Source organism: Eschrichtius robustus, chromosome 3 (genome assembly GCF_028021215.1).
Source record: "Eschrichtius robustus isolate mEscRob2 chromosome 3, mEscRob2.pri, whole genome shotgun sequence".
Lineage (NCBI taxonomy): Eukaryota > Metazoa > Chordata > Mammalia > Artiodactyla > Eschrichtiidae > Eschrichtius > Eschrichtius robustus.
The window spans coordinates 60,777,526-60,803,176 of NC_090826.1; the positions used below are offsets into that span (position 1 = coordinate 60,777,526).

The following is a 25,651-nucleotide window of genomic DNA, read 5'->3' on the forward strand; positions in this document are numbered from 1 at the left end:
TTGTCCACTTTAATGAAAGAAGAAACTGAATTTAGACTTTCTCAGTTAGAGACTTGGAGTTGAGGTTAGGTTACTTGCCAAGATCACATGGGTGACTAAATATTTTAGATCACTCTCCTAAATGTAACTGAATATAGTACGAAGGTCATAATGTAAAATATAAATGAAAACCATTTTCATTTTAAAGTCAGACATTGTACTCTGATTTGGTAGAATTCTCCATAAGGATGGCAAGGCTGTTTTTCTCTAAATCTGAAATGACAAACTCTGTTAAAAGTATTGAGAGTCTTAAAAAGGTTGAATATCCCTGAGAAGATTTAAAATTGAAGGATAACACCTGTAAGAGTATGTTAAAATGCTGGAGCAGGAAAACATTGCAGCAAAAAGGCTGAAGTGACATATTAAAACAAATGAAACTTAAAACATTCCTCTTCTTGAAAGGGTAACCAAGAAACTTTAAAATTCCAGTGATATTAAATCTGAAAATTCTTTAATATGTAAAGACTAGACATTCAAAGTTCTCTTTCAGCATTAGTGACTCTTCCCTCCTCAAGTGTCTGTTATTCTAGGTTAAGTGCATAATGACTTGGCAGTTAGAATAATAAAGGTGGGTATCAAGGGTCAACATCAGGATGTACATAGTTGAAGAAAAAGGTATAAAAATGTAGCTAATTTAATCTTGGCTCACAGACATGCCCCTTATGCTGAACTTGCCCATGATTTTCTCACATCTGCAATGCCAGCCATTGCAAGTTCAGCCATTAAGAGCTTCAGGATTGCCAGATGCTCGTCATCTCTGAGGCATGGCCAGGAACTCATTAGCAGAAACTAAAAGAAATTATGTGGGGTTTGGTCATTTTTTATGTTCTTTTAATTCTTTCTTTCACAGGCCCCCAAATTGAAATTTTTGCTTTTTCAGACCATATGACGTATTAAAATTTTTTTTAATTTATTAACATTCATTCCTTATTATAATTTTGCCATTTGTCATGTTTCTTGGTATAATGCATTTCATTGTTTCTTTTTATACATATATAGAAAGATCAAGTCTAAAATACCTTTTGAAAATCTTAAATTGTTTTGCTATTGACTATACAACCACACCATCATTTGTGTTTAAAACAACTGAATCAAACTACTACTGGGATTGATTTTTCACTTGGTAACAAAAATCAGTCTGTTGTAGAATTTTTCACAGGATAAGAATAAATTTACGTCATTTTTAAATAAGTAGATGTTTAAAAGAAAATCAACTTAAGAAAAATCAAGCTATACATTTAGTAATTTAAATAAAATCATTTTATTATGCTATAAAAAATCTTATCTAAAATGTATAATCTTTAAGTTGTAGTCATTGAAAAGTAATTTTCTCCAAAATTACTGCCTTTAAAAACAAATATTGCTATCAGTACTCTATATATGTGGAACTGAAATAAATGTAACTACAATTATTGGCTTTTGTATTTAACTGAGAATGGACATTATTGCTGTTGGAATCCCTTATATCAAAGGCAGGGGACGGGAGGTGGGGCAGGGGTGGAAGGCGGATGTAACTCACACAGAAATAGAGGAAAGTCTGGAATAGACAAGAAAGATAGGTGAAGATTTAAATATTAGAAAACATAGGAACGGCAACAAGTAGAACAAATCCTGAGGCTATAAGAGAGCAAGTCAAGGTGTGGATGAAGCAGATATGAAAATCAACTGGGTAAACCTTAACATATGAGAGGTAAGAGACAGGGAAATAGAAATGTTTCCTATTTCCATCAATAACATAAAAGTCAAGCATATCTGTTCTAGTTTAAAGTAATATTGAAATTTTTAAAAAATGCTTCTGAAACTTTAGTGAATGTCAATGCCGTAGCTAAACTCTCCTTTTGTACAGAAAGAAATATGTCAGGTAGTGTAAGTTTCACCTGAGGCTTTGTATTTTTTTCCCTCCTAAAGCAATATGCATTATTAACAGTGAAGAATGCCCAGGAGTAATGCCTTGACTTCATCAGTCCATAAGCAAACAAAACCAATATTCTCTATTACTGTGAGTAATGCCAAGCACAATCCTGGCTCCCTCTTTTCTGATTCTCTTTCCCAAGCCTCATTTTTCTCCTCCGATAGGAGCAAATTTTGCACTGGTTGCAGTAAATTTTTCTTCTGGTAGACTGGGTCATCACTGAAACTCAAAAACAGACTGGAATCCTGCATATAGAGTCATTTTGAACTCCAAACATTTTTATAAGCATTAGGAAAAGAGATCTTTTTGAGTCATTTGGTAGGTTGAGATTCTCCTTGCTTCCCTCAACCATCCTCTTCCTACCACCCTCACTCATGTTGGTGTCACTTCTACTGAGGCTGCTGGACTTCAAGAAGAAATAGTAGTCAAATGCATTTGCTATCAGTGAGCTTTGCCCCCAAAACGAGAAGTGAGTCAGTGAAAGGGTAGATTGATGAAGTCATACAATTATAGGTTTTTTAATTATCAAAAACAAATAAACAAAAACTTTTAGCACTATCTGTTGCCCCCAGAGAGACATTTCTTACACAAATATATTGAGTTTTTCTCTTGACCAAAAGCCACTTTTTTCGAGGGACATAAGTTTAAAAAGGAAAGCAGAACTGTGGGAAAATACCAAATGTGTCCAAATGAAAAAGAACCTCTAACCCTAGCAGAACTTTGACTCTCTAGATCGATGATAATGCAATTCCACTTTCCTTTGAGTTTTGGTATTCAGAAATAATCTGGAACTGAATATTTGTGTGAATAGTAAGTATCCACACCTTAATTTCACCCGTAGGTTGAAAAGGGAGTTTTAAGCAACAGTTCCAATCACACCAGTTGCCTGAACATACCCACTGTCATAAATATCACTCCAGGTTAGGAAGGGTTAGGAATAAAATAAGTAGGTGAAAATTATATCTTATGGGACTTCTGTGATTAAGGATCAACTATTGATGACATTTTTAGGCATCTATCAAACACGTATCGAAGGCTCATTGAAATTTTTGATGCTTATATTTAGTGTCTATATTAAGACATCCACTAATTTCCCTCCCTAACAAATACATGCCTCTGTCTCTACCACACTAGCCTCAGCATGGTCTTTATGGAATAAATATGTTATTGTTCTAGAACAGAATAAAAATGCACTGTTTGGGGTTGTACAAGTTAAAACATATAGAACAATCCAAAGAACAATTACAGGAATTGTAAGCTAAGGGTTCAAATCTAGTCTTGAGAATTTCATATTGCACTTCTTTGGGGTTTACCAATATCAGAACTGTTATTCAGATGAACTAAATGTACTATTTTTAAAAAAAGCTTATTGATTGGTGATTGTGTTGCCTTTTCCAGCGTGCCCATGAAGCCATGCCTTTTGCTATACTAGAGAAATAAGAATGAATACATCCAATTAGATTCATATCTCCCTATAATTGGAAATTATTTATATAAGAGAGAGAAGGCTGAAAATATGTAAAGACTTGCTTGCTAAACAAGAATTAATTGCCAAAGCAAGAGTACATGGCCAGCAGGAAGTCAAAAATTTCATGAAAATGGGATCCTTCAGAGGCAGTTCTATACACTTAGTGGCTAAATCAGGAAGAAGCTTTTGAAAAAAATCAATGAAATAATTTTCTCTATTTAATGATCCATTTCAAATATTCCTTTTGTTAATCTGAACAGCCAGGATGATATATCTTAATCAGCTGATTTTAGTATTATTTAATTCATAGGTGTTTTTAAAACTTACTCTAGTCCTATTATGTAATTAAATTTGTTCTAAAAAATAGTGCAGGTAGGAAGTTGTAGAAATGTGAATGGAAAATTCTTCTCTAACTTACAGCAAGAATGACAGCTGAATAAAGTATTGTTTAGTTTCCCAGTCGCTTTTGTATTGGATTTTCTTACTTAATACAACATTAATTCTTTAATTGACAAAGCACATTACTTTATCTCTTAATACCAGTGCAACAATACAGCTATCTCCAGTAGTGTGGGACATTACTGTCATAAAATCAGGAGATTGTTCTTATCCAGACTGACTCTAAATTATTTCCTTAATAAAAGTGCAGACCCAAAGAGTGTCTATCAAATGGCTATTAAGTGAGAGGAAAAAAAAAAATCTTGCCACAGATTAAAGCAATAGAAAACAGTGGCAGATTAAAGCTACTTACTTCAACAATTCTTAACATAGATGTTGCTTAAAACAAACGACTATTCTACTTCAGAAAATGGAGCTAACTCAATAACATTTATACTATCTTCATTTCAGAAGAAATATAAAAGCAAAAATAAAATGTGAAATTAATCCATTGTAATGAAAATGTCTGCGATTGAGTACGTAATTTGAAGACCTAAACCACATGACAACTGGCAGATGATCAAGGATTGCTGCCAAATAGAGGATGTCAAAATGATAAGGTGCCATTTCTTGACACTTGATTTTTATCTGACTTACTCCACTACCTTTAGGTTCCTAGAAACCTTAAGGGCAAAATAAGTGATTGTCAAACTTTTATTGTTAGTGCTAACATCTTCCTTTTCATTTTATTTCAGGAATGTAAAAGTCAGCATCATCACACAGCAAACTGTAGGTGGAATGTGTAGATTTAGCTCTAATTTCACCATTTTTTCTATTATGGATCCTTTGTTGTTTTTTTTCATTTTGATTAATAATTTCCAATTCCAGAGCTATGTTTTATAAGTTGACATTTAATCACAGAAAAATGTGCTTCTAGAGATACACTAAGCCACAAATGACTGCCTGCACGTATCAGCCAGCTGCCATCCTAAGGCATATGCACTGAAGGGAAAGGCCCTATTGCCTCACTTTTTTATCTGTCATTTGAAGCACTGGAGTATATCAACAGTATTTGGCTCTAAAAACTTTAAGATCAGCAAATAATTTGAATCCCCCCCACCCCAGTACTGCACTGTGCCAGCAGAATGCACTGTCACCAAGTCCCTGGGGCAAGAGAAACAGCAACTTATACCCACTCTCCTTCAAGCTTCAGAACTCCCTTTCATGTATTTGTAAAAGTTTGTCCTCTAATGTCCAAATGGGAGAGCATAGATTTTTGGCATCAAAATTGCCCTAGCTGAATACAAACAACACAAGAAGAAAAAAATAAAGCTTAACAGTTTGGTTGTTATAATCATAAAACAGTATCTACAATACATATTAGGCATTGTACTAAGGTGCTTGACATAAATACACTCTTCACGACAACATCATTCTGCTTCATTTGATATGATCACGTGATTTTTCTTCTGTAGCCCATTAATACAAGGCATTGCATTGGTTGATTTTCAAATATTGAAAAAGCTTTGTATTATTCAAGTAACCCCCACTCAGCCATGATGTTTCTTTTTATATATTGCTGAATTCTATTTGCCAATATTTTGTTAAGGACTTTAGCATCTGTATTCTAAAGGATATTAGTCAGTTTTCTTTTTCTTTCTTTCTTTTTCTTTTTTTTTTTTTGTACTGTCCTTATGTGGTTCTATTCACAAACTGGGAAGCTTTTCCGCCTCATCTATTATCTGGAAAAGTATGTGTAGAATTACTGTTGACTCTTATTTAAACGTTTGATAGAATTCTCCAGTGTAACCATCTGGGCCCAGAGATTTTTTTTTCCTGGAAGTTTTTAATTTATATCCAACTTGATAGTTTCAGGACTAGTCAAATTATCTAGTTCATATTGTGTGAGTTATAGTAGTTCGTGTTTTTTGAGGAAGTGATCCACTTCATATGAGTTGTCAAATTTACTTATGTAGCGTTATTTGTAGTATTATTCCTTATTATCCTTATGATGTCTGCAGGGCCTTTAGTGATATCCCCTTCACTCTTGATTTTGGTAATTTGTGTCCTTTTTTTCTTGTTCAGTCTTGCTAGAAGTATGTCAATTTTATTGATCTTCTCAAAGAACCAGCTCTTTGTTTTATTCATTTTACCTGTGATTCATTTTAAGTTTCATCAATTTCTGAACTTTTTTATCATTTCCTACCTTCACTTGCTTTTGGTTTATTTGCCTCCTATTTTTCTAAGCTATTGAGGTAGTATCTTAATGATTGATTTGAGGTGTCTTCTTTTCTAGTATATGCACTACTTTAGCTGTATTTTGCAAATTTGCATTTACATTCAGTTCAATGTATTGTTTTATTTCCCTTGAGACTTCCTCTGTGATCCATGAATTATTTAGAACTACATTGTTTAGCTCCCAGGTGTATGAATATTTTCCTTTTATCTTTCTATCATTCATTCCTAGTTTGATTTATTGTGGTTGGATAACACATTCTGTGTGATTTCAGTTCTTTTAAATTTGTTGAGATTTGTTTTCCAAATCAGGATATAGTCTATCTTAGTAAATATTCTGTAGGAACTTGAAGAGAATGTGTATACTGCTGCTGTCAGATAGAATGTTCTGTAAGTGATAATTAGATCTGGTGGGTTGATGGTATTGTTGAATTCTTCTTTTTCTTGCTACTTTTCAGTCTAGTTCTTCTATCAGTTGTTGAGAGAAGGGTGTTGAAATCTCCAACTATAACAATAATGAATTTGTCTATTTTTTTCTTAGTTCTATCAATTTTGCTTTACACATTTGCACCTCTGTGGTTTGTTGTGTATACATTTAGGATTACTATGACTACTTGGTGGATTGACTCTTCTTCATCCTATAAAATTCCTCTCTATTCCTACTGCATTTTCTTTGCTCTGAAATCCACTTTATCTGGTATTAATGTAGCCACCTCTCATTTCCTTTAATTCATATTTGCATGATATTTATTTTTGATTCTTTTAATATCTACCTGCCTATCTCATTATAGTTGAAGTGACTTCTTATAGTCTGCATATAGTTGAGTAATGTTCTTTAATCCAGCCTGCCAAGATCTGTCTTTTAATTTGTGTATTTAATCTCTATGCATTTAATTTAATTTGACACATTAAGGTTTAAGTCTTAAAGTTTTTGTTTTCTGTTTGTTCTCTTTCTTTGCTTCTCTAATTTCTTTTTCCTGCTTCCTCTGAGTTGTTTGAATTTTTTTTAGAATTTAATTTTGATTTATCTACAGTGTTTTTAGTATATCTTTTTGTGTAGTTTTTTTAGTTATTGTTCCTGGTATTGCATTATATATACATAACTTAGAGTCTACTAGCATCATCATTTAGCATTTCAACTGAAGTATAGAAACCTTACCTTCTTTTATGTCCCTTCACCCTCCTCAGTGTATAATTGTCTTAAATATTTCCTCTATATACATTTAGAATCACCTTAGACGGTAACATAATTTTACTTCAATCATCAAACATAATTTTGAAAATTCAAGAGGAAAAAGAAAGCTTATTTTTTTTTACCCATATATTTGCTTGCCATGTTCTTTCTCCTTTCCTAATGTTCCAGATTTTCTTCTTTTATCATTTTCTTTGGGTTTAGAGAAATTCCTTTAGCTATTATTTTAGGATAAGTCTAGTGGTGACAGATTCTCTTCATTTTCCCTCAGCTGAGAATGTTTCAATTTCCCTTTGATTACTGAAGAATATTTTCACAAGTATAGGATGTCCGGGTGACAGTTCTTTTCCTTCAGCACTTGAAAAACATTGTGTCACTTCCTTCTGTCCTCCATGGTTTTTGATGAGATACCCACTGTCGTTCAAATTGTTTTTCCTCTATAAGTAAGACGTCATTTTTCTCCAGCTGCTTTTAAGATTTTTCCTTTGTCTTTAGTTTTCAGAAGTTTGATTATCATGTGTTTGTGCATGGATTTCTTTGGGTTTACCCTGTGTGGGATTCTCTCTGCTTCTTAAATCTATAAGATTTGCCAAATTTCAGAATTTTTCAGCCATTATTTCTTCTTTTAATTTTTCAGCTCCACTTTGTTTCTCCTCTTTTTTGATAATATTACTGTTGGAACTTTTGAACAGAGTCTCTGAGACTGTTCATTTTTTTTCAATGTGTTTTCTCTCCATTACAGATTAGATAATTTCTACTGTCTTATCTTTCAGTTTATTGTTTCTTTCCTCTGTTCCCTACATTCTGATGTTAAGTCTACTCACAGAGCTTTTCAGTTATTGTATTTTCCAGCTCTAAAATTTCTATTTGTTTCTTCTTTACATCTTCTGTTTCTTTGCTAAGACATTATATTTCTTCAGAAGTTTTCTATTTTTTAATTTTTTTCAAGCATGTGTGTAATTGGTCATTGAAGCACTTTTTTAATTGTTGTCTTAAAAATCTTTGTCAGGTAATTCTAATTTCTGCCTTCTCAGTGTTGGCCTCTATTGGTTGTCTTTTTTCATTATTTGAGATCTTCCTGGTTCTTGGTATGATTAAAACCTAGACATTTTCATATTATGTTATAAAACTCTGGATTGTATTTAACCATCTGTTGCAGCTGGCCTTCTCTGACACCACTCCAGTTGGGGAAGGGTGGAGCACCTCATTTTGGCCAAGTGGAGGTATAAGTCCAATTTTTCCATTTAGCATCCAGTGACACTTGAGGCAAAGTCTCCTCATTATTGCTAGGTGGGGATTGAAGTTCCAGCTCCCAGATGGCCCCACTGATACCTCAGTGGGAGGGAGTAGCCTCATTATAATTGGGTGATGGAGAAAATCCTGACTCTCTACTAAGACCTTCTCTAACCACCCTAATGGGAAGGTAGAGGAGTGCCTCATTACTGCTAGGTCGGAGTGTAAGTTCATGCTCCTTGTGTGGTCTCCATTGACACCACTGGGTGAGGAGTGGCTTACTACTGGCCAATGGGGATGAACGCAGTGACACTTTACTTGGCCTTCTCTGACACCACCCCAGCAGGAGTGTTGTGCCTTGTTAAATCCTTATAAGGGTAGAAGTATCAGCTTCCCACTTGGCCTTTGCTGGCATTGCTGGGATGGGACCACAGTTCTTTCCATGTTGTTTGGCTGTAGTAGAGCAATCTAAAAGTTTTCTGTCTTGCTAGGATGCCCCTTTTTCCTGGTTCTTTGGCTAGAGAGAGTAGGCTTTTGTTGGGGCTTTTCTTGTCTGCACCGGTTGGCATTTTAGGGGATGCCCACTTTTTCAACTCCTAGTCCGGGATATATGACACAAAAATAAAACCTGAGAAATTTACCACCATTTTGTTACTTGGTCCTTAGCTTCCTCAGTCTACTTCCCAGAGTTTTCCTATATTTGTTTATGTACAATGTCCAGAGTTTTTCGTTGTTCTTAATGGAGGGAATAGGGAACAGTATATCTACTCCATATACCGGAAGCAGAAATCCTACTGTCTCGATTTCTAAAACCTAAAGTGCATGTTAAAAAAACCAAAGGAAGGAGAAACACTGCAGAGTACATGGTGCAGACAGAAAGTGATAGGACTGTTTTGTTGCTGTTTTACAAAATTACTGAAACTGACTCATTTAAATGAGCGCTGATGTTTCCTTGAAATCAGTTACTTAATTATCCTTTGTATGTAATTCTGTTTTGTTGACGCTGATCCCAAACATCTTTAGAACTCTTTTGAACTTAATTGTAGAGAATGAATTGTACCCATTTGAATATTCTCAGGGGCATAAACTGTCATCCTTTGAGGCTGTGTTTGATTTTTGGGAGCACCACAAGTGGTCCAAGAGCCAAGATGGGTAGTAAAACTGATAACCAAATTGAGTAATACGCTTCTCAGTCTAACACTCTTTTCTAAGAAAATAGTGTGAACCAAAACTTTGTTGTAGTGAAAAAGTCATTTATTTTATACCATACAAAACCTCCCAAACACTTCAAATTTCCACATAATAAGCCTGATGAGCTGTGAGATGAATTGCGTATGAACAGTGTCATTTAGTATCAAATCACATTTCTTTTCTGTGGCTTTGACATAAATATTTCCGTGGGTCCTATGGATATTGAAGTTTTCCCCAAACACCTTGACAGTATGGTTTTGGGTCAACTTGAAAACATCATATTCCATCACCATTCTCAAATACACGTTATTTTGTCCAACCTCCCCTTGAAAGTTCGAAACAAATGTCAAATCTTCTCTATTTCTTTTTATCATTCAAAATGTGTACCTCAGCCTTTATAGAAACCATCATGTTCCAATTCTCCTTCAGTATGAGTCAGTGTTCTCATAGCTAACCCTCTGGCTGAATGAATCCAGTCTCGATATTTTCTACATTTTCATCAGTCCTTTGTACTTCATCATGAGCATCCTTAATACCTTTCTTAAGCCTCTGTGCCAGTCAAAATAACTTCCTCTTTACAGTCCCTCCACACCATAATTGTCCCTTTAGATGTCTTGTGTCATTTATATTTGCTTACCTTCACACAGAATTTAGTGCTAATTCTTTGCTTTCTATAGCTGTCATTCCCCATCCTCATTTATTGCACCCGGTAGCCCCAATAAAGAGTGAAAAAACTGCTACTGATGTGAACAGAATCATTTTACAGAATGTTCCTTTCATGCCCACTTTATGCTTTGCCAAGCCATCTGTGAACATGAGTGTCATTTCATAATCATGGAAAGATTACTAAATACACAGAGTATCCTCCTAATTGCTCAAGTATAAAGTTCTAAGTCACTTACGTAGGATCTAAAATAGATAATAGACCTAATTCAATAAGTAGGAATGCCCTTTGGCAAATTGAAGAGCTGCTAAAGAAATTTAATATATCCTTCCTTAACAATCCGATCCTTTTGTTCCTTTCTGTGGTTTATTTTCATTTCATAGTTCAACTATTGTAGGAAGAGAGACAATTTTGGGGAATGGTGGTTGCAATGTAATTTTGTGTTTAAGAGCATGAACTCTGATTGCCCGACAGCCTTGGTTCAAATCCCAGTCCGTCCAGTTTACCAGTTGTGCAAATTACTGGGGAAAGTTACTTAACCTCTCCAAACCATAGTTTCCTACTCAGTAAAATTAAATAATAATAACTAATAATAATTATCCCTTAATGCTATTGTAAGGATTAAAGGAGGCAATATGTATAAGGTAAGTTTTAGTACATTATCTAGCACCTAGTATTTGAATAGTAGCCATTGCTTTTTAAGTGCCAGTTACTGTGCCGGTTATTAAAGATGGTAAGTAGGATGTGGTGCTTGCCCTCAAAGAGTTCAAATCAAAGCATAATTAAAGTTTAAACTGTCCCATCAGAAGGAAAAAATAAACCATAAAAATAAGTCTAAAGGCTATTATAGTTCTATAATATCTATGGTTTTTTACCCTTAGATAGACCATTACCAGAATATTCTAATCACAAAAATTATTATTAAGCAGTCATTATTGACTTTCTAATGAATTATGCATTGTGGGACTAAAGCTATGTTCTGGAGCTCTCTAAGTTTTTCTGGGTGTAAAAATTCTTTGCTTGTCTGTCACTTTCAATTAAACAACAGTCTCCCTCTTTCCCATTGGCTCAGGGACTAACTGAAGACCCATGAGTATTATACCAGTGGATGTGAAAAGCAGATATAAATGTAAAATCAATTGCTTGTTCAGTAACCAGGCCAGTCAGCTTTAGTCGGCCTACATCCCCAGCTCCTCTAACTCCAGGAAATCATTTTCTCTAACTAAATAACTCATCAGGCCAGTGACTTCATTCAGAGTACAGCAGCTCCAAATGTGATACTGGGTTTATCATGGCTTTCCTTGCCTACCAAACAAGAGAACATGAAAGTCCAAGGAGGCAGGAGAGCATTGAATTTGCAACAAGGAAAAACTCGACCAGAAGGGTGTTCAGTCTTCTAGAATGGCTGAGAAAGTTGTGACACCTTTCATTTAGATTTCTGAGAAGGAAATAGATACATTAGAGAAATACACATTTGCCCTTTATGAGCTTACCTTAGTTGTGTTTATGATGTTGTAATTTTCTGATCCCTGGTTGCATTAGACGGTATTGGATTGATAATTGTTTTGTTATTGTGCTGTTATAGGCTGAAACTTTTTTTTGGCATCTTTTCCTCCAATTTCTCATGACTGAAATATCTTTACTGTTTTTGAATGTAAAAAGTTGTACATGATAAGACAATCAGTTGGATATCTAAAATATAATCAAATGATTTTTTTCTTTGCCTTGCATATTGCTAAATAATAATTTTGAATATTTTCTTCACTGAAATTACCTCTTGTTTGGAATCAAACAATATGCCTTCCCTCTCCAAATGATTTTGCATGATCACTGTCATCTCCTATGTCTCTTATGTTGCTCTTCTTTAAGAACTTTAAAATAATTAAAATTCATCTTTTCCCTGAATACTTGTTTAATAATTTTTCCTTTATTCCACCAATCTGACTTTTTCATAGTAATTAAAAATCTTGATTAGTCAGGAAAATTCACAAACTTTCCTAACTAATGAATTCTAAGGTGAAATTTACTTTTAAATTCCAAATTGCCTACCCTTAAAAAGTCAACAAGAAAGACAATGAATTCAGGAAGTAATTCCTCAGATCCTTCCATAATAATGGGTGAAGTACCAAGCACAGCATTAAAACGTAAGTTTAAAAGTATTAAAGATAAGCATTCACTTCCCATGTTAGACCTCCATGTTAAACCATACTTAATTTTAAAAGGCATGTTCTAGGGGACTTCCCTGGCAGTCCAGTGGTTAGGACTCTGCCCTTCCATTGCAGGGGGCATGGGTTTGATCCCTGGTCAGGGAATTAAGAGCCCCACAAGCTAAATAAATAAACAAATGGCATGTTCTAGGTTACCAGCTCACAAACAGAACTGCTTGCTTGACAGAGAAGATATCAGGTAGAATGACTCAAGGAGCCCATGCTAGAATGAAGGTAAGAAAATCGGAATGAACGAGAAACAGGATTAGGCACCAGTCATTTAAAGATGGGGACCAAAGTAAGCATGCCCTTTCTCCTCTAGCAACCACCCTCAAGGGCTGATAAATGATCATTGTTGCTTTAAATGAGGTACTGATGAGTCTCTCTGAAAGCTCATGTGAAGATGATCTGCATGCAGTGTTCACTTTAAAGACCTTTCCATATCTAGTGCCTCTATAGGCTACAGATACTCGCAGGAATTTATCACATGATTAATTTTTAATGGAACTTAAAGATTGCAAAAACCATACTCTTGATTTAATATTGCAGAAAATTAATAAATATTGATCATACTCACCTGAACAAGCTTGCTATACATGTGTGTGGCATAAAGGCAAATATGCAATTCAATTCTTTTGCTCCAGAATCAGAAAGTAGTTTCTATAATTTTCTCCCTGATGTTTCATATATTACATCTCTCTCCCTGCTATTATTCTAAATGAAATGCCAGATAGAACTCCACTTCATTTTTTAAGTTCTGACTTTTTTTTCTTCTTGAGATTTTTCAGACTGAACTTTGTTTGCTTAAAATGGGGGTTAAAATAATCTTTGGCAAGCCATCAGATGAGGACAAGTGTATTTAACGTGACCTTGCTCCGATATTAGCATCTTCACAAACCACAGCAGGCAGACCCTTACTGTTTTTTCATTATCCTTCCTAGCCATGGCTGAAAGCCCAACTGATGCCACTTTACTTACTGGAGAGGTATTCTGTACGGTTTTGTTTTTCTACTTTAATCACATCCTTTCAACACCACAGATCTTCTGACAGATTATCTTCTCCACAGGCAGGCAGCCACATCCAGACCTTGATGGGGTCCCAGAGCCTTCAGCATCGTAGCCGGGAGCAGCAGCCGTATGAGGGAAACATAAACAAAGTGACCATCCAGCAGTTTCAGTCACCATTGCCTATTCAGATCCCCTCTTCACAGGCCACCCGGGGACCTCAGCCTGGACGGTGCTTAATTCAAACTAAAGGGCAAAGGAGTATGGATGGCTATCCAGAGCAGGTGAGTGGAGTTTTTATAATTGATACATTTTCAGGAAGTGTTTGGGGAAAGTCCCATCAATCCGTGGTTTGCCTTCCCTCATTCATGTAGTCTGGGACACATTAATGCTGTCACCATGTCGAATGGAGTAGAGCGCTCTTTGTAGGGATTTTATCACTATTTTCATTGGTTAAGAACTACAACATATAGTAATTGATGGTTGGTAAAATGCCCATTTCACATAAAGAAAACTTGATGAATTGGAATAGTTTTTTCTGGTTTATCCTGCACCTCCTTCTGCCCACTCCCAACTCCAGTTTAGCTCCGCAGCACAGCTTTTGAATGTTACAAAGAGCTTCAGTGGATTAGGTATATTTACCAAGGCCTTTGGTGAAATTGACAGTGTAAAATCTAAACTGTATACTCCCCTCGATTTGTGGGAACATTTTTTAAAAGTTTTATCTTCTGATTTTTGAGTAATACAGAGATAAAGCTTTGCTATGAACAAAATGATAAAGAGCAGTTAGGAAGGAAATATTTATGAAATGCTCCAAAAGCTATTGATAAATGCCATGTAGTAAAAAAAAAAAAAATTGCTGCTCCTCTGACCTATTTAAATTAGGATCTGGTTTTCCATTGTAGAATCTGTTTTTCTTTCTTAAGGCCAGAACACTGAATACGATCTCATCTGTTGAGTCATATGAAGGTTAGAAAGTAAGACATCAAGATATTAATACTCTCAGAAAATTAATTTCTCTTATTAATAAGAGAAATTAATTAAACTTAATTAATTTAATTAAAATTAATTAAAATTAGTTTCTCTTTTTTCATCCTTCAGATAACTAGACAAAGCTCCCACTGACTTCTCTAACCCCTTAATATGGGTTATAAAGGTTTCACTTTATTATTGCTTATTCAAAGCTTCACGTATCACCGTCCTTATTTTCTAAACATATCAGACAAGATTATCTTCATTCTCCAGTTTTTTCCTTTATGCTGTTAAGAGTCATTTATTATTTGGATCCCAGCTGCTCTAGACATCTCCTGTGTTTCTTAATACCCTTCCTGAAGCTGAGATAGGGTTTTTTAAGATAATCTTCTTCCTATCCTGCCTTGATCTAGGCCAAATGTTGGATTTAAGGTAAAATAAACCAGACAGGTGTCTTTAATCAGGTAATGAGGTGAGGTTTTTAATTCTCCAGGGATTCTAAAAAGTTAATAAAGTTTTAAATTATGCTTTACCACAGGCATCTCAGGTTAAAAATTGATCATATATCCTCTCCTCCACAAGTATCATAACTTCAATCCAGTTCTCTGATTTAATGATTCCTGTTAACGGGAATAATTAATAAGATAAGTTATTACAAAATTTTTTTCTCCCAGAATCAGCACATTTAAAATCCACTGAGATCAATGCCCTCTGTTTCCCCTACTTTGAATAGTAGGGTTAGTATTGGCATACAGTTATTCTGAACACTCTAAATTTAAAGGCCTTTTTTACATTATTTCTCAAAAAATACATAAATTATATAGCTTGACTTGATGAGAGGATTACTAAGTTTTAGTTTACATGCTTATCAAACTTAAAATAGCACGCTTCTTTCAAAGAATGTATTTATAGTCAACGTAGGGGTTTTGATTTGGAACTCTAACGACATCAGGTGTCTTTCAAACTGAGAGATAAAAACTTAAACATTCAATGGTTATATTAAGGAAAGTACTTAAGTGTAATTCCTTTTGAATTCCTGCTCTTTTCTGCCTTGGTTTCAGGCTGAAATGGTTTGGAATGCTGAGATGAAAACTTTGGAGTGACCGTGAGAAAGCCTAAGGAGCGTTTAAACCAATAGTACTAGTCCCCAAACTATGCTCCCCCCGCCCCTGAGTTCTAAATCTGGAGACAGTTTCTCAAAACCTTTTTCATGATTCAGTGTACTATTTATCCACTACCAGTGGCATGCTGGAATATATTCATCCTGGCTTGTTACCGTGTGCATATCTTCCCAACTCTACCTTCAGCGACACCACATTGATAGGTTGAAATTGTTGGGATAATTACACCAGGGAAAGGAGCAAACACTACAAACCAAGGCCCTCCCCTTCCCCCAGCCAGCTCTTAAAACATTTTCCAGCACACCACAACTACTACACTGTTTTCTTTCATCTCTGTTTCTTCTTCTAACCTCTCCACTTCTTTGTTTAGCTCTATAGCATTCAGGAAAGAGAATACTAGGAATAGGTCTCAGAATGTGGAGTTCGAGTTTCATGTTAACTTTTATTAAAGTGTGTGAATCTGGACAAGTCATTAACTCTTTCCTGAGGTTCTGTTTTTCTCCTTATAAAATGAGAACATTACCACCCACCAGCAACATTCAAAAAGTTTTTGAGAGAGTCAAATGATACAATTCTAGATGCACACACACGCACACAAAGTAAGCCTGGCACTGAGAGTAAAGAAATAGGAAACAGAAGAAATAGAAATACAAGATTTTAAGAATTAAAATACTGGAGGGCACTTAGTGACTATCAGTCCAACCTCCCTAGTCTATAGATAGAAAACAAACAAACAAACAGAAAGAGGCTGAAGGAGGTTCTGTAATTCACTCTCATAATAAAAATATTTTATGTATTTTTTACCTTCCTAACTCATTCTTCTTTTGAAAACTCAGGCCTCTCTAATATGTGTGTTCCCTTTAAAGTAAGACTTTTTCCATATTTAACAAGAAAAAAAAGGAGGAAAATATTTAAAACATTTAAGAACTGTGTAGGTTCACACGAAACTTACAGAGTAGAGATTGAAGTGCAAAGACCAAGGAGGTAACTGAAAATTCTAATACGGGTTTCAGGCATATAAATCAAGATACTCTATTTTCATAAGGCATTTCTAGTGATGCACTAAAAGGACCATTAAGAGAAAACAGAGTTTTCTTAAATGATTACTACAAACACAATGTTAAATTTGGTCAAGTACAATATGGAAAAAATCTAAGTCATTCATAATTTTTAAGTGCAAGGAGACATCATAAACATAGTACAGAAGGCTAAACTGGGATGAAGTGAGAGAGTAGCATCGATATATATACACTACCAAATGTAAAACAGATAGCTAGTGAGAAGCAGCCGCGTAGCGCAGGGAGATCAGCTCTGTGTTTTTTGACCACCTAAAGGGGTGGGATAGGGAGGGTGGGAGGGAGACGCAAGAGGGAGGGGATATGGGGACATATGTATACGTATAGCTGATTCACTTTGTTATACATCAGAAACTAACACAACATTGTAAAGCAATTATACTCCAATAAAGATGTTAAAAAAAAAATAAGTAAATAAAAAATAAACATAGTACAAATAAACATGCTGTGTGCAGCATGATAAAGCACAATAATTTCTACTAAAGCTTGGAGATTCTACTTTAAAAAAGTAATCACTTATTGGAATGCTACAGGTGAAAAACAACCGATTACAGTAAATCTACATTTATTTAATTCAGGGAGGAGAAGTCTGAATGAAAGTAGGAAAAGAAAAGACAACAGTTGGCATACATTGAGTGCCTACTATGCTATTTATACTATATATAGTGTATTTATGCTATAAATACCATGTATCTTACACACAGGCCTGGCTTCATGGTGTGTGAACTGTACAGCTGCACAAAGTCCTGCACTTGGAAGTGCCCCACACTTGGTTTAATGCTCTGCTGTCACCAGCTTGTAATTCTTAATAATCATTAAACAAGGAGCCTCACATTTTCATTTTGCATCAGGCCCCACTAATTACATAGCTGGTCCTTCTTACACACACTATTTCATTTAGTCCTCACAATAATCTTATTTCCTTTTTATAAATGAAGAAACCAAGGCACAGAGAAAATAAATAACTTGTAAGAGGTATAATTGGTCAAGCTACTTGTGAGAGGTATAATTGGTCAAGCTGGAATTTTAATCCAGGTCTGTCTAACCCAGAACCCAAGTTCTGTGTACCAATCTTACCATTAAATTAACCACATGATCCAGACGCTTGCTGTGGCCTCAGTGTCCCCTTCTGTCAAATAATATTAGTTACACGTGTTTCAGCTACAATTCAGAGTTATAGAACTGCCTTATACAGATGGTATGCTGACTGGAACTCACATGAACACTTCCAATGCTTTGAAAAGCAAAAATACTCAACAAATGGAAAATTTTATTATTAGCAAAAATATACCTCTGTATCTCTTAATGTGACCTAAAGAACTAATGAGTTTCTAATCTGATTAAAATAAGTTCCATATAGCAATGAACATACATAATAAATGCTACCACTAATGACGTTGAATGAATTTAAATGAATGTCATATTTTACCTAACCAGCACACTTAGCCTTTTTTAGCCATAAAGAAGTACTTAGTAAACTTTGATGTTCCACCTGCATGATGAAACCATCTCAACTTTCAAACTACCCATCACAATAAAACAAGGCAAAATATCTAAGAATTCTAATTTAATACACTTACTTTTACATATCTATTTTTCATAGACATTAAGTATCATCTGTTTTCAACTCTAGGATTAAATGACGTAAAATATATGGAAGTGATTTTTAAACCATAACGTGCTACCCGGATTCAAGGTATTAATTTCCATAGACTAGAAATCTGATGTGTAGTCATGGATATTCTTTTTAACAAATTATCTACAACGAAATCATGTGCATGTCACTTGAAGTTCATTATCAGGGAACTTTACGTAGAAAAGGGATTATAATGCATAAACCATTTTGATTATTGATGAACATAATAGAGAATAATAGGGTTGTGCTAAACAGTGAGCTGAAGAAAGCCAGAAAGTAAGATTTGACTCCTTCCCATTCCACGTGAGAACTCTTAGCCATCATATCCATTCTCTTAGCTCTTCCCTTTGTTTCCCAGTCCAAGTGACTATTCATCTTATCCTCCCCTTCACAATAAAATAATCCTTTATATCAGATGTTCTCAACCTCAGCTGTACATTAGAATCTGCTCAGCCTTTTTTTTAATTGAAGTATAGTTGATTAACAATATCATATTAGTCTTAGGTATACAGCATAGTGATTCAGTATTTTTGCAGATTATATTCCATTATAAGTTACTACAAGATAATGGCTGTAATTCCCTGTGCTATACAATATATCCTTGTTGTTTGTCTATTTTATACATAATGGTTTGTATCTGTTAATCCCATATCCCTAATTTGTCCCTCCCCCAACCCTTTCCCTTTGGTAACCACAAGGTTGTTTTCTATGTCTATGAGTCTGTTTCTGTGTTGCATATATTCATTTGTACTATTTTTTAGATTCCACATATAAGTGATATCATACAGTATTTGTCTTTCTCTGTCTGACTTATTTCATTTAGCATAATACCCTCCAAGTTCATCCATGCTGTTGCAAATGGCAAAATTTCATCCTTTTTTATGGCTGAGTAATAGTCTATTGTGTATATATACTACATCTTCTTTATCCATTTGTCTATTTATGGGCACTTGGGTTATTTCCATGTCTTGGATATCGTAAACAGTGCTTCTATGAACATTGGGGTGCGTATATCTTTTTGAACTAGTGTTTTCATTTTTTCTGGATATACACCCAGGAGTCGAATTGCCGGATCATATGGTAGTTTTATTTTAGTTTTTTGAGGAACTTCCATGATGCCCGATGGAGGTTGCTCAGGAGCTTTGAAAAACACTCATGCCCTGGCCTCATCCCCAAAGAAGCTGATTTCATTAGCCTGGATGTGAGCTGGGTAATGGGAATATTTGAAACTCCCCAGGTGATTCTATTGTGTAGCCAAGGTTGAGAACTGATATCGAGATATTCTGTAACTCAGCAATTTGCCAGCTGAATAACATATTGTTGTTAACACTATTTAGAAGTATACATAAGTCATCCATAACTTGTTGAATATTTTTAAAGAAACTAACCATCAACTTGGTTTTTCTGTTTTGCAAATGTATAATCCAAGGTAAAGCATATCTGTATATGTGGAACATATAGACTCCAAAACAGAACTGGGAAGGAAAAACATCAGCATGATGCTTCAAATGTCTCAAAATCCTTTCATATATTAACTGATTTAATCTAACCAATAATGTTGTGGTGGATAGAGCATTTCCTGTTTTACTGACTAAAAATCTAAGATTCAGAGAAGTCAAGCTAGAATTAAAATCCAATTTCATGAGTCTACCACATAATATGCTACAGCCTGCTGCACTATAGCCAAACATAGAGGTCAAGAGTAAGTCCACACTGGAAGAATAAAAATAGAAGAGTGCACCCTCAAGTCCATGTCTGCCCCAGACAAGAGGACATACCTGCTAATGAACCTAACATATCAGGAGGGCCAGAGCTCCATAGCTGTTTCCTGCCAGTTCCTGTGAGTATACAGTTGAACTAAAGTTTGTGCCTAAAAGAGAACTTGTAACATTACATTAGAATAAGCCTTGTGAGTTATACAAAGCAGCTCACACCCATCATATTCAAGGGGAAATAAAAACAAAGCTCTGAAACCCTCCTTGAAGGAGATGCTATAGTGTACCCTGGAAGAAATCATTTTGATACTTAATAATATGTGGAGTACTTGAAACTTTTGGCTAAGACATGATTTCAGACATCTCTTTAGATGCTCTGATCAGTTGCCTGAAGGGCTCACAAGGGTTCCAGGTGAGGCTTCATCTAACCTCACCTCATCCAGGTGAGGTTCCAGGTGAGGTTCACTCGGAACCAAGTGAAGAAACATACATTATCCTGAGTGTTTGATATAAGAAGAAAAACTTGGAAATATTTGGGTTTTTTAATTATGAATTTTAAAATTAAAAGGCAATAATTTAATAAAGATGGTTAGAAAATAGATATTAAGATGGTTTTAATGTATGTTATTTACTCAAATGATTTCAGGGACATCCGATACCTCATCCTGCTCTACTTAAAGTACTGCTATTTATGCATATTTTCCCCATAGAATTTTATTCTTCAATAACCAAAGTAATACTGCAACTCTAAATTCATAGTTTGACACAAACAATGTCTAACTCAACACTACAAACTGACTTTATGAATTATGTGCACTCAAATAGTAGGATTCAGTAAACACTACAGTAGAAATCAGAAGGCCTCTTTCAGTGTTCCACTAAATATATGTATGGTCTTCTTGGTTTCCTCAAGTTTAAAATGAAGGAAATGAAGTGAACAACCTTTAAAATGCATTTACAGACTAAAAAACATTTGAGTTTCTACTTTCTAGATACATACAGAGTTGGCTATTTTTTTCTGAAAGATCTAGAAAATGCTACTCAAAGGATTTTATTCATCAATCTATTAGTATGTTTCTTCAAAAGATTTAATTAGCACTTTTAGTTGGACTTGCATCTCTGATACACAGCAGAAAAAGATATGAAAATAGAAGGATCAAAAAATATTTTTTAACATTAACATTTATATATTTTTATAATTATTACCTTTTTTAGTCTATGACACAGGCTCATTAGAAATTTTGGGAATGCAGAGAAGTTTTATGTAGATTTTGTATGGCTGTGCAATACACATAGTGTAAATCACAACAAAAATTATAATACCTTATAATTGCATAGCACTCTTTATTGTACAAGCACTGTTATATAATAACCTATAAGACGAGGAACTAAAAGTGAAAGTAGCAGCAAATTTAATTTCCAGTTTAATTTCAGTACCATGAAGCATTCTCTCTACTTCTGTCAAGTCCCATAATCAAATCTCCATCATCATCTCATTTGATCTCTCAGCAAGTGGCTTGACTTAACTCTTTCTTTAAATTTTCTTCACTTGGCTATCACTATTCTACCGCTTTCCCTCTTTCCACACTAGCCATTCCTTTTTTTTTTTTTTTTTTTAATATATGTTTATTTTTTTTTATTTTTTTTATTTTTTTTAATTAACTAATTTATTTATTTATTTTTAGCTGTGTTGGGTCTTCGTTTCTGTGCAAGGGCTTTCTCTAGTTGCGGCGAGCGGGGGCCACTCTTCATCGCGGTGCGCGGGCCTCTCACTATCGCGGCCTCTCTTGCTGCGGAGCACAGGCTCCAGACGCGCAGGCTCAGTAGTTGTGGCTCACGGGCCCAGATGCTCCGCGGCATGTGGGATCTTCCCAGACCAGGGCTCGAACCCGTGTCCCCTGCATTGGCAGGCAGATTCTCAACCACTGCGCCGCCAGGGAAGCCCCCACACTAGCCATTCTTTCCTGATTTCTTTATTGGCTCCTTTTCTGTTCCTGACCTTTAAATGATAGAGTTATCCAGTGCTCAAACCTTGACCCCCTTCTCGTTTGTATCCATACTCACACCTATATGATTTCATTCACTTCCAGGATGGATGAGTCCAAGATTTATATATCTCCAGCTCTGGCCTCTCCCCTGTACTCCAGATGTTTATATTCAATTACCCACTTGTTGATATCTCAACCTGGATGTCCAATGAATTTCTTAAACTTAGCGTAGTCAAAAGAAACTTTTGTTTCCTGGCCCTGCCCCTACCAAACCTGCTTCTCTTCTAGATTTCCCCATTTCAGTTAATGGCTCTTCTATTCATCTTGTTGCTATGGCCAAAGATCCTTGACTCCCCTTTCTCACAGCCCACGTACAATAAACAGCAATTCCATTAAAATATATTCTGAATTCACCACTTTTCATCACCTGCACTGCTACCACCTTATCGGCCATCACCTCACTCCTATCTACTTCAGTAGCTCCCTAATTGTTTTCTCTTTTGCCGGTTGCTTCTCTCCAGTCTGTTTTCCACTGCCAGAGTGATCTCTTTAAAACATGAATCAGATCATGTCAGTCTTCTGCTTAAAAATCCCTAGTGGCTTGGAAATTTCTGAACCCTTATAAATCCTCACTATGGCATGAAGTCCCTACAGACCTGGGCCCTGCCTCCTCTCCTTCTACTCTCTCCGTAGCCATTTTCTCTCTCGTCATGCTGATCATGTTGTTGTTGCTGATTTTAACAGCTTTATTGATATAATTTACACACAGTAAAGTTCACCTGTTTAAAGTGAACAATTCAGTGGTTTTTAGTATATTTATACAGTTGTACCACCATCACCATAATCTAATTTTTAAACATTTTCATATTTGCAAAAAGAAATCTTGTACCCATTAGCGGTCATCTTCCATACTCCCTGACCTCTATTCTGCCCCCAGCCCTAGACAATCATTCATCTACATTGTATCTCTATACATTTGTCTATTCTGGACATTTCATATAAATGAGATCATATGACATATGAGGTTTTTTGTGACTGGCTAATTTTAATTAGCATAATGTGCTTAGTGTAGCACGTATCAGTAATTCATTCCTTTTTACTGCCAAATAATATTCCATTATATGGCTATACCATATATTGCTTATGCATTCATCAGGTGATAGACATTTATGTTCTTTCCACTTTTTGAACATTCATGTACAAATTTGTATGTGAAGGTACATTTTTATTGTGCTTGGGTAGTTACCTAGGAATGAACTTGCTGGGTTATATGGTAATTATGTTTATCAATTTTAAGGAGCTTCTAAACTCTTTTCTAAAGTGTCTGTCATGTTTTACTCCAACCAGCAATGAATGAGTGTTCTAATTTCTCCACATCCTCACCAATATTTGTTATTGTCTTTCTTTTTTAGTACAGCCATCTTGTGAAGTATTGATAGTATCTCATTGTGTTTTTAATCTACATTTCTCTAATAACTAATGATGTTGAGTAACTTTTCATGTGTTTATTTGTCATTCATATATCTTCTTTGAGTAAATGTCTATTAAAATTCTTTGCCCGTTTTTTAATTAGGTTATTTGAACTGTAACTGTCGTTCATATATTCCAGATACAAAATATTTTCTCCCATTCTGTGGATTGTCTTTTCATTTTCTTGATGGTCTCTTTAAGGCACCAAAGTTTTTAATTTTGATAAAGTCAGTCATCTCCTTTATAACATTTGGTTTCATATCGAAGAAATCATTGCTTAACTAAAGATGACGGAGATTTACTTGTATTTTCTTCCTAAAGGTTTATAGTTTTAGCTCTTGCACTTCAGTCCCTGATTTATTTTGCATTAATTCTTGTGTATGGTGTGAGGTAGAGGTAAAAATCATTATTTTTCATGTAGATATCCAGTTGTCCCTATACCATTTGTTTAAAAAATTATTCTTTCCTCATTGAATTATCTTAGACCTTTTGTTGAAAATCAAATGACCACAAATGTTAGGGTTTATATCTTGATTCTCCATTCTATTTCACTGATCTATATGTCTGTCCATATGCCGTCTTGTTGTTCTTTGACTTTACAAAGATCCATCTGTCTTCAGGGCATTTAAAATTGCTGTTCTCCCTGCCTGGAATAGTTTTCCCATTTTTCTTATTGTCTGTTGCTTGATCCTTTACCTCATTCACATTTCTGCTCAAATGTCACATCCTCAGAGAGGCCTTTCTTAGCTACTCCAACTAAAATAGCTCCTCACTCCTGTTCCATCAAACTGTACTTACTTTCCTGCTTTATTTTTTTTCACAGCTCATATCACTATCTGAAATTATTTCCTGTTCACATGTTTACTATCTGTCTTCCCCATTAAAATGTAAGTTCCATGAGGGCAAGGATTTTTTTGTCTGTCTGATAAGGTGCCTAGCACTTAGTAGAAAATCAATAAATATTTGTGGCATAAAGGCATGAATCATGATTTCTACAACCATTTTCATTTTCAAAGTTACAGCGGTTTTTCCAAGCAGTTAATTATATAATTGGAGCACTTCTTTGAATAACTGGCATATCTTCGAAAAGCTCATCACATGTTTTAAGAAAGAGTCATCATACACTTCTGACAGTGAATAATTGAGAGTATCTTTTGTCACACATGCATATTACCGATTTATTTATTCAACCAAAAGTTAATTGAGTGCTAACTATGTGCCAGCCACTGTTCTAGATAGTCAATGAAGAGATAACATAATAGACCTTCAGAGGTGATTCAGATGTCCTACTTGATTAAAACTCCATGCGGAATGTGGATGTCTCTTCACCAGACCTTCTCTATGTTAATACTCTCAGGGTTCAAACCTGGAAATGGCCTCAGAGGTGAAACATTTTTAGTTACAAGGTCCTTTCTTGATGCTTCAGCAATTAACAGTCCTTAAATAGATCAAAAATTTACCTTGAATTTCTTACAGTACAGAATATTTGAAGTTCTGCTCACTTCATTTCCCAAAAGAATTTTCTAACAAGTGTATAGTTCGTTTTCTTTTTAAAATAAAAGATAAATCAATTCTTTTATATCTACAAATAAGGAAGTTTCTTCTCAATTTTTTTTAGTCAACTATGCCTCTTGATTATGAGTGACTCAACCTAATAAGACTTAAGCCAAAGAAGAATGTTTAAACTTATATCAGCTGGAACCCCAGGGATGGGGGAAGATTCAGATAAGGATTAATGCTAGGCTCAGAGGAAATCATGACTTCTCTCTCTGTGGGCTGGTTCCTGTGCCAAAAAGGCTTTCCCCTCGTGATAGAAAGATAGCTCAAGAGCTCCAGACTCTCTCAGACTTCAAACAAGCAAGAAAGAGCAAGATTCTCTTTCCTGAAAATCCTAATAGACATCTCATTACTCCTATTTGATCAGGTGACCTGCTCATCCTATAATAAATCATATTTTTAGGGGATCCAGTGCTTTGTTTTAGGTCTAGATAACATGATTCACTGAAAGCATACAGGCTGAGAATAAAGAAGTGGGTGGTTTTCAAAGAGAATTTGAGGTTATAACTGCCAGACAAAGAATGAATGGATCTTGAGCAGCAAAAACAGCAGGTATCCACTAACAGCTTCATAACACGTACTGCTAGGAAAG

General features: G+C 35.2%; 1 protein-coding gene across 2 annotated transcripts in view; it reads left to right on the forward strand.

Annotated features, from left to right (window-relative positions):
* LRRC7 (leucine rich repeat containing 7) overlaps window positions 1-25,651 on the forward strand; it is a 383,497-nt gene that overhangs the window by 315,308 nt on the left and 42,538 nt on the right. For both annotated transcript variants that reach the window (XM_068538014.1, XM_068538015.1), the window contains one exon: window positions 13,587-13,808. In XM_068538014.1, coding sequence (XP_068394115.1) covers window positions 13,587-13,808 — 222 coding nt within the window. The remainder of the gene's footprint in view (window positions 1-13,586; window positions 13,809-25,651) is intronic.